Source organism: Antrostomus carolinensis, unplaced genomic scaffold (genome assembly GCF_000700745.2).
Source record: "Antrostomus carolinensis isolate BGI_N321 unplaced genomic scaffold, ASM70074v2 scaffold18221, whole genome shotgun sequence".
NCBI classification, from domain to species: domain Eukaryota; kingdom Metazoa; phylum Chordata; class Aves; order Caprimulgiformes; family Caprimulgidae; genus Antrostomus; species Antrostomus carolinensis.
Genome location: NW_010294991.1, coordinates 1 through 10,595, shown reverse-complemented (window position 1 = coordinate 10,595; position 10,595 = coordinate 1). Strand labels below are relative to the sequence as shown.

The 10,595-nt window shown below is 38.0% G+C and overlaps 1 protein-coding gene across 1 annotated transcript; it reads right to left on the bottom strand.

Moving 5' to 3' along the window:
- Window positions 1–215: 215 nt before the first annotated feature.
- LMAN1 (lectin, mannose binding 1) lies at window positions 216–9,586 on the bottom strand (the record flags this gene model as incomplete). Its single annotated transcript, XM_010177834.1, has 9 exons — window positions 216–290; window positions 397–590; window positions 2,113–2,245; window positions 2,854–2,912; window positions 3,287–3,410; window positions 5,835–5,934; window positions 6,633–6,694; window positions 9,233–9,340; window positions 9,432–9,586. Coding segments are annotated over 9 exons (1,010 nt in total), but the record flags the coding sequence as incomplete, so codon positions are not given.
- Between the last annotated feature and the right edge of the window lie 1,009 nt (window positions 9,587–10,595).

Genomic DNA, 10,595 nt, shown 5'->3' with positions numbered 1-10,595 from the left:
AAAAAAAGAGAAAAAAAGAGGCAAATTAGGGAGCTTATCCACCCTAGGGACCTGAACTTACTTGATTACAGAAACTGAATGCATAGAGTCATCATTAAGGAACTGACACAGAGAAATGTCAAGCTTGTCAATATTCTCCTACTGAAACAATAATGGGATTTAAAAGGTGGAAAATAATATAAAATTTAAAACACAGCCTTAATATTAGGAAGCATTTACCTTATCTCATTTACTTGTCTAATGACCTCTTCTTGAGTTTTCACAACTGTCTCAATCTCTTGCTGGGAAACCTGGTGGGGGGACAAAGAGATCAATGTATCTTTGAAAAAGCAAATGGATCGTGCTGCTGAAATTAGGCTGTGCTATCAATCACGGGGTTTTATTATTATTATTTACCTGTCCTTGTTGACCTGGAACACCAGTTCCTCTTTTAGTAATCTCATCTGTGACTACAGAGACGTATCTCCTCTGCTCATCCAGAATCATGTCCAATTGCCTATTAAGCTGTTTGATTTCAAGGTGAATTCGATTCTGCCCCTCAAAGATTTGCCTCAGTTCACGATCATTTACAGTTTCAAAAAAGTCATCCGCTGATGAGAAAAAAAGCACAGGTAGTTCTTACATATATGCATTCCTCATACATTGCATTATAGAGTTTTTCTTGCACCCTTAAAGTTTTCACATGGATATACTTTTTTCCCCCCATTTTCATGGCGAACGACACCCAAGTGGGATAAGAACAACTGAACAGAGATAACCACATATTCAATCCCAGACTCCATCTGAAGAGTTCCTACTTCATTATCTGGGTAATGTGCAGCATAAAATGGAAACAGGATGCTGTTGTTATTAAGAGGTAGCTATCTTTGCATAAGCTAGCACTGTATTAACAACTATCCTTCAAAAGATATTTACAGGCATTAAGTAACAGCTACTTTTGAGAAAAAGTAAGCTTTAAGAAGTAGCCTGAAATAGAGAAGTGACTGCACACTTTGAGTGAGTTCCTCCACAGCTTCAACAACATCAGCAAGAAGAAAGTCCAAAAGACTTTTGTGTCAAAGAGATCATTATTTCTCATCAATGGAAGATTGGGCAATGTTTCAAAAACACAAATGAAGACAAAATGGTGTAGGACCTTTAGAACAGTCATAACTTATCACTGCACAAAAAAAAGATGATAAACTGAAATTTCAGGTCTAGATGCCTAAAGCACATTCCTGATAGGTGTGTGTTCAAATATAGTAATTCAATCCACAAAAGAAAGACTGGCTTGCATTATATTTTCAACTAACCAGATTCTTTTTTGCCCAGCTCTAAAAATAAAAAAAATTTTTAAACAAAAACAACCCAAGCAAACAAACAAAATCCCCACCACGTTCCACAGTAGAACAATCAAAGTCAAATCACTTTGACTAAACACTCAAAAAAGTGTGCAAGAGTCATTATTATAACTTTCCTAAATTAAATATAACTTTATATCAGTGGAAAAATGCTGTTCAGTCCAAAATATCTTTAAACCAACACTTGCTGAGAGCTACAGGTGCATGGTATCAATAGCAGAAAGAGAAATTCTGCCTTCCACAGCCAAACTTAAATTCCTTATCAATAGCTTAAAATGTAAAAATAAAGGCCACAGTTTTTATGAACATCAAGCTGGGTATTTGGTTATTAGCCAACCCAAATACCAACACTGAATGCCAGCTAATGCTGTGGTGTTGAAGCTGACAGAACTCAATACATGTCCAATATCAGGCAAGCATTAATGTGCAGAAAGAGTCAAAAAAAATAACCTTTCAAATACATTTTCAAATAACCAAAAAGGCCATGTTTCCTTCATCATCACTTTACAGAGAGATACATGACCTCCTCTCCCTTCTACTGTTCCATATAGATTCTCATAATTCCCATCATGTTTCCATTTGTTTGTCTTGTTCTCAATCCATGCATGACAAAGGAAGTTTATATTTCAGAAAACACTTTCCAAAAGAACAATGATTCTTAGATAAAGTCAACAACATCAGTAGGAGCTTAGTAAGATCAGTCAGAGCATCAGGCCCTAGTTCTGAGTATCGTGGAAAGCAAAACAACTGAAAAATCACTCAAGTAACTTGCCTGGCTGTCCTTGCACATCAGGATGTTCCTTTTGAAATTCTTCTTTCTTTTTATCCAATTCTTGTTGAAAGAGTTCAAACTCTTCTTGATACTTATCTTTATCTTTCTGAGGAATTTCTGCATTTGGTGTTGGCTTTAAAACATTATTGGGGCGGGGGGAAGGTATGTTAAATTTTTTTTCATGTTCTCCACCACTCCTATACAACTTACTCTCCAGCAAGGCTGTTCATATTTGAGATTTCAGGACATAACACAATTAGCAGAGCACATTAATATATTAAGTTGAAGTAAGAAACTAAATATTCCTATGGAGACCCATAACTTCCAGATACATGTGTACTTTCTATGATTAAAAAGAAATCAAGTTTTACAAGGATAGATGCTGTTTAGCAGTACAGAAGTGTTCTAGAGGTACGGGAAGTTCAAAGCAAGAAAAGGTTACTTGTCCACTTTCCAAACAAAGTCTACTTTTTACTTTGTTTTCTCTGCATGTTTTAACATCATGACTTCTGTTGATTCAGTGTTGCTTCAATAATTCTGGTCTTGAAAATGTTAATTAAAATACTACTGAAACATTATAGTATTAGTCTCATTTTTCTAAAACAGATGACAGCACAGCTACGTGCCAAAATCGTGAAACAGGGACACCAAGCATGACTTCAGAGTAAATTCCATAATCTGCTGCTATATAAAAAACATAGACAATAACATATTTTACTAATTATGTATAAAGATGCTTACTACTTCTTTCCCAGGCTCTGTCAACTGGAAGGTCAGAAAAGACAGGACATCATGATCATCTGTATTCAACAAACAAAACAAACAACACTGTTACTGGCTACTGCTACACACTGCAAATGCTGGTACTTCCCAAGTCAACTTTGCACTTGCAAAGGATCTTCAGGCAACAGCATCCTCCCAAGAGTTTATGCAGTGGAGAATGAGACTGCACAATGTCTTTGTCAGGACAAATTGAAAGTCCTTCTGCTCTAGCCAGGAAAAGACCTAAGAATATCAGTATCTTGGGAATGGGAGAGGATTAATTACATCATCACAGTGAAAAATTGGTATAATGGATCGACATTAGCAGTTAAAATAAAAATAAAAAAAAATAATTATCTTGCAAGCCCAGCAAGTTTCCACACCATTTTCCCCAGTTTGCAACATTTGCTACCTGCAAGTCCCCCTGTTGCTGCAGATATTCCAAAATATCCTTGTGATGGCAACACCATATCTTCCACTTTTGCGCAAAATTCATAGTCTTCTTTATCCGGAGTAAAGCCATTGTTAATTAATACCTAAAATGATAAACACCCACAATTTTTACCACATAAAGCTACTTGTGTTAATTGCTTTGTCAGTTTACAGTAATGGTAACAAATACAACTCATCAGGTAATTCAGCAGCTGCTACTACAAAGCAAAAACTATTTATTTTCCGAAAGACACTTTTTACAAAGAAAATACATAAGCTTTCTATTTTAAAAAGGAAAAAAAGGCCTGATTCAGAGTTCAGCATGAACAAAATTCAACATTCTGTTCCCAGAGCTACGATGTCAATGGTATTAGTGAGACTTGGTGAAATGAGTCCCGCAATTGGAGTGCTGGTCCAGAAGGGTATTTGCTGTTCAGGATGGACAGGGCAGGCGAGGCAGAGGCGTCGCACTGTATGTAATTGAGAGTTTTGACGGTACAGCCCTTACAGGTAAGGGATGATGTGGCTGAGAGCCTCCGGTTGAGGACTAGGGGGATGGAGGAAAACAAAGCAGATGTTGTTGGGGGCATCCACTACTGAGCACCCAGCCAGGATGACATTACTGATGAGTTATCCTACAGGCAATTAGGACAAATCTCTGGATCAGCAGTCCTTGTCTTTATGGAGGATTTCAACTTCCCAGATATCAACTCAGAATAACATACTGCTGCGACAAGCAAGTCTGGGAAATTCCTGCAGGTGAAGATAATTTCTCATAGCAAGTACTCAGACAACTAGGAAAGATGCCTTCCTAAACTTGTTTGTGAATAGAGCAGCACTCATGGAAGGTGTGATGGTAAGTGTCTGCTTGGCCACAGTGACCACGGAATGGTAGAGTTTAAAATTTTTGGTGTAATGAGAAAAAAACATCAGCAGAGTTGCTATCCTGGAGCATCCCAAGGAGCTAGTTGGCAATGTCCCCTGAAAAACTGCTTCTGAGGGCTTAGGGGTCCATGACCAGGGGTACTGGTCAACAGTCAGCTGAACATGAGTAAGCAGTGTGCTCAGGTGGCCAAGAAGGCCAACGGCATCCTGGCCTGGATCAGCACTAGTGTGGCCAGCAGGAGTAGGGAAGTGATTGCATCCCTGTACTGGGCACTGGTGAGGCCACAGCTCGAGTGCTGGGTTGAATTTTGGGCCCCTCACTCCAAGAAGGACATGGAGGTGCTGGAGCATGTCCAGAGAAGGGCAATGGAGCTGGGGAAGGGGCTGGAGAACAAGTCTTATGAGGAGCATCTGAGGGAACTGGGATTGTTTAGTCTGGAGAAGAGCAGGCTGAGGGGATACCTTCTTGCTCTCTACAACTACCTGAAAGGAGGTTGTAGTGAGGTGGGTGTTGGTCTCTTCTCCCAAATAAGAAGTGACAGGACAAGAGGAAAGGGCCCTAAGTTGTACAGGGGAGGTTTACGTAGGATATCAGGAAAAAATCCTTCACTGAAAGGGCTGTCAAGTATTGGAACAGGCTGCCCAGGGCAGTGGTGGAGTCCCCATCCCTGGAGTTATTTAAAGAATGTGTAGATGTGGTGCTGAGGGACATGGTTTAGGGGTGAACTTGGCAATGTCAGGTTTACGGTTGGACTAGATGATCGTAATGGTCTTTTCCAACCAAACTATTCTATGATTCTATGACATGAGTGTCAGTTTTTAAGAACCACCTTTAAAAAAAAAAATTACCATTACAACACAGTACAAGGTCCACCCTCTTTTAGGTTCATTCATGTTTACTTTTAGAGAAACTTTTACTACAAGTGACAGCTGTGTGTTTTATAGCTAACGCCTATGAATAGCACCTTTTCAAAAGAAATCAGAAGCCAAGAAACACACGCTTCATAGCACGACATTAGTATTTTTCTCTCCTTATCAAGAAGGAATTTACAGTTATCTGAATAGTATTTGAGAAGTCTTGAAGACTCCCTTATATGAGTGGCTTTATCTTCTTTAATCTTCAAAGCCCTACTATTTCTTGGAGTTGGAAGCCTCAAGTAGCAAATTTAAATCTCCTGTCAAAGAGCAAGCTTCAGTTTTGTAGCCACATTTCAAGAACCCCTTACAATCCTCTGCAGCGCTCAGATCAGCTTGAGAAATATCATTCAATTTGAGGAGCTGTTCAACCACTTGGAAGCTGAGGAACAAATGTAGGTTTTGGGACACCTCTACAAGCAAGTCAGCAACACCAGAAGGGTCTGAGCACATGCAAGTACGTTAGCACGACTGACTCCTAAGTAACATCAAAAAAATCAGCAATACCTGGCGAGTCAGCTCAGGAAACTACAGAGGCACTAATGTAGCTAAAAGAACTCATCTAGTTTGAACATAGTACACCATCTTCCAACTTCTGATATCGAGCTCAAAATTTTCAAGAATGCTGCAATTAACATATGGTGTTTTTGAGTTTTCAAATAGTTGCAACAGTTTCACACTTAAAAAGCTGAGAAATGAGACTAATTATGTTATTTCAGAGTACTTACAGTCAATGTTTTTTGATAGTATGTTATCTTTACTCGAACAGGATAGGGCTTGTTACGGAAGTCCCTCTGACAGGATGCCAATGCTTGTGTGGAACCATCACTATGCAAGAAGACAACTTGCATAAAACTATATCTTATGATTATGAGCTAAGACAAAAAAGCATCAATGTATCACCAAGCAACACCATGACAGTTTTTCAACATTTAAGTTTTTCAAAAGCTGTCCCACAACTGCTCTGAGCTTTTCTGAAGTCTGGGATCAACAGTACTAAATGCTTTACACACAATACAATGGGGAAGTCTGTTTGCTTCTAAGATATATTCCCACACCTGTGAACCGAGATGGAAATAAGCTACAGTTCAGACTGCACCACTAAGCCAGACACCTTTGTTCTCAGTGAATCAGAAAGATGTCAATTGTGCTGTTGACAATAAACAACCAGAAATCAAAATTAAACCAATTAATTTTAGTAACAGGCAATTAGCTTTCAGTTAGTCACTTTTGCCAATTATTAGCTGCGTGTGGAAGATATCCATAAGCAACAAAGAGGTAAAAAGTCTGTACCTCCATTTATCTGAGTTCACCCATCCCAAAGGACATATGCCATTTAAATACCCATCAGTTGACAATTTCTGTGCTATTGCTGCCAAAACAGTGTTTTAACAAGAAGAAAAACGCAAAGGTAAAGGAAACAGTTTCATATAAAAGAAACCTTTATAATGTTTAGCAAAGAGTTTCATGCAACATTTCATCATTCAAAAGCAAACATTCATCATTAACACTGAAAATAAACTTACTTCTGATGGTCATACAGAAGTTTTCCATTGTTGCCTACAACAATCACTCCAGGATTGTTTTTCTAGAAAAAAGAAATACCAAACAAATGGAATAGTTTAATTCAAAATGAAACATAAGTAACATCACTGATAGTCCTTCTGTGATAAAGCACCTAAAGTCATTACACTACAGATAAACCACTGATGTTCTTATTCTTTCTGTATTTCAGGATTACACAAGCAAAATGACTAAGTAGCACTGTGTCATGCTGCATGCTTTGCAAGAGACTGCTACATTCTTTGCATAGTTAGTGGTGAAAAACACGCACAAATTAAGTTCCTGGGTATACCACTAATTACCCTCATTTGACAAATACAGAAATAGAAAAGCCACAGACAGGAGAAATTAATATGCAGTAAAGACATAGATCTTGAAACTAACAGATGATTTAATACATCCAACTTTGGCTACCTAATACTGTGAAAAACATCCAAAGAGACAGTGTTGATACTCTACTGACCTTGTCAGAGTCATTAGAAAAACCTCAGGGGCTATCTGTCAGAGACTAAACAAAGTCTGTTGAATACATCCCCAGTTATTAAATTGCTAGAGGATGAGACAAGCTAAAATGACAATGGCAGAAGAGATTTACATTGCTATTCCGGTTGCCTCCAGGAGTTCCTGTCTTTCCCCTCCAACATTTCAATTCATCATCTCCTGAAGTGCACTGGTTTTGGTTGGGATAGAGTTAAATTTCTTCACAGCAGATCATATGGGGTTATGTCTTGGGTTTATGATGAAAAGAGCGTTGATAACAGCGATGTTTTAGTTATTGCTTACACAGCCTCAAGGCCTTTTCTGCTTCTTACAGTCCACCACCAATGAGTAGGTTAGGGGTGCACAAGAAGTTGCCAAGGGACACAGCTGAGATAGCTGACCCCAGCTGATCAAGGGATATCCCAGATCATATGGCAATACACTCAGCAATAAAAGCTGGGGAAAAAAGGAGAAAGGGGGAGACATTCAGAGTTATGCCATTTGTCTTCCCAAGTCATCGCTATGCGTGATGGAGCCCTGCTGTCCTGGAGACAGCTGAACATCTGCCTGCCAAAGGGAAGCAGGGAGCAATCTCCTTGTTTTGCTTTGCTTGAGTGTGCAGCTTTTGCTTAACCTATTAAACTGTGTTTATCTCAACCCGCAAGTTTTCTCACTTTTACCCTTCTGATTTTCTCCCTCATCACATCAAAAGGGAGTGAGCAAGCAGTTGTGTGGTGCTTAGCTGCCTACCAGGGTTAAACCACAACATAAAGGAATATACTGTCCCACTAGACAGACTGCCAGCTCTCCAGAGAACAAAACAAGACTCAGACTTCAAGAACTCAAGAAATAATATCCTCAATTCACAATTCTGAGGTAGGGTGGTCCTTTGTCTTAAAAAAACCCCAAACCAACAAAAAAACAAAACCAAACCAACCAAACAAAAAAAAAACCTGCCAAAAAAACCACCACCACACCATACTACAACCACAGTACCTGTTCCTTTTCCTTGATCACATAGATTGTGACAACAGAGCAGTACACCAGTATACAGAAATACAGCGGTGTTTCTACTTCTCAGCAATGGAGTTTGGTTAGCTTAATTGCTTTGACATCAGTATTACCTGCTCAGTACCACTAGAATAATTTAACATCATCTTCTTACTGCTTATTTCCATGTAACAGCAGTAATATTGAAGCAATTCAGAGCATACTTGCATATATTCTGTACAAACAGTTCAATTTTAAAGCATTCATGAATGCAACCCAAGTCTAACCTACCTTAAAGCACAGTGGAGAGCTACTAACAAAAGTATTCAACGCCAAAAGGATTTCTTAATAAGTTGAGCAATAATTTTATGTCTTGTCTTTGAAGATCAGAAACACAAATGTCACCTCCAGTTTTTCACCTTTTATATATGATTAATTTTGCTGTGTATCAAAAGCCATCTGTAGGAAAAAAGCTTGTACACCTATAAAAATACATCTAAAACATCTAAAAGCAAGCTAAAGTAGTGTAGGAAAGGCAAAAAAGCAAAGCAGACCTACTATATATTGTTAAATTTTCCCAGGATCCTTCTGGATTGGAAAACTGGAAATTCAAAAGAGCAACTGTCACTTGCATCTGCTACAGAATTTTTGCTCCTCAACTACTCAAGGCAGATTTGTTCCAAGAAAAAGAGCATCTCTGAAGACATAGAAATTTGTGTTTTCACAGTATCATAATTTGGTACAATACGCCTCTTCCAAAGCACACATCTTCAGATACATCCACATTCCAAATTGTACATGGACATTCCAAATTTCAGCTTGTACACATGTACAGGGTATTTTTCCTCCAAACTTAACACCAATGTTCAGTGGAGATTCATTATGTGTTATGCTTCAACTTTCAAGCTTAAAAAAAAAGGTGTGAAAAAGTCCAGTAAAAATTCTATAAAGGAAACTTGATTATTTATCCCTTCAAAATGAAGGAAGGGAGAGTAAGAAAATAACATCCTATTTTTTTCTACAAAGTTACATGCACAAAACAGGCAGAAAATTAATATATAAACTTTGTTAGAAGAGTTTGCTTCCAACTAACCTTTCCATCATTGTCAAAGGAATCAAAGAAAATTCCAACACCGTTCCATTTATCAGCTGCCCCGAAAACAGGACCTTCCAAACCTTGCTCTTCTGTAAACCAGATTGCCTATTACAGAAAGCAAGCAAGAGTTCTAAGTGAAGATTCACTTTTTAAAGCATGCCTACTTTTTTCTTCAGTTAGATCAAATTCTTAATACCAATCCATCAGCTCCAATGCGGCCTCTTCCTGTAACTCGAAAGGTCACTTCGACTTCCCAGTATTCAAATATTGACTTGTTTTTTGTCCACACTGATCCTCTTTGGCTTTTCAAAGACGTTGTTATACGAATCTGATCTGCACTTGGTATGGCATCTAGAAAGGAAAGGGACAAACACTGAATACGTGAAAGTATTGCAATTGCTTAACTAGCCAATTAACAAATCTTCTAAACTCACTAAATCTTCTGGTCTCCTCAACTAAAGAACAGTTTTCAGTATTTTTTTTTTTTTTTTAGTGGAGTACTCAACCATTCGATAGGGAAAAAAAAACCAACAAGAAAAACCACACTAAGCCCTCACACCTTTACTTTCAACAATTTAATCACTAACGCTTTACAGAAGACTTAATCACCTTCCATTTGAGGTTACAATGTACAACTTAAATAAAACATTGGTCTTGCTGATAAGTTTTAAATTAATAATAATAATCAAATCAGGTTTAGCTTTCTGATGTAACCCATGTGACTTCTGAACAGACCCAGGTTTCTGTTCTGCTTTTTAAAAACAGATGTTCTAATTTTCTGTTTAACAGTTTAAACAAATAATAGGCATACATTCAGAGAGAAATTAATTCACTTGTATTAGATAACATTTATTTTTGTGCTTATCTGCTTAATAAAGCAGGAAAAAAGCTCATCTATAGACACTTTTCTTCATGTCACTTGTATCTTAAAAGTCAAACAAGAGTCAAAAATTAACATTCACGAATTAACCAACATAAACTAAATCAAAGTCCGACAAAAAAATAAAAGCACAGCAGAAGTTACTGCAGAGAATCTATACTAAGGTAGATATATATACTAACCTTATGTACAGTAAATATCTATACATTTTACAAGGGCAGCAACTTACAAAAAGACCTGATGCCTTTTTGAGTACAAACAAATCCCTAACCCATACTGCAGAGGATACATAAATGGCATAAACTACGTTCGATAAAGTCGTGTTTGCCGAGGCACAATTTCCATTTCAAGCTTTTATACGCTGAAATTCTACAGGATTTCTAGCCATTCAGGAGTATCGGCAGCTTGTCCAGGTACAGCACGCAGGTGTGAGACCGACTTTCACTCTGGCCAAGTGACACATCATCACTTCACAGAGCT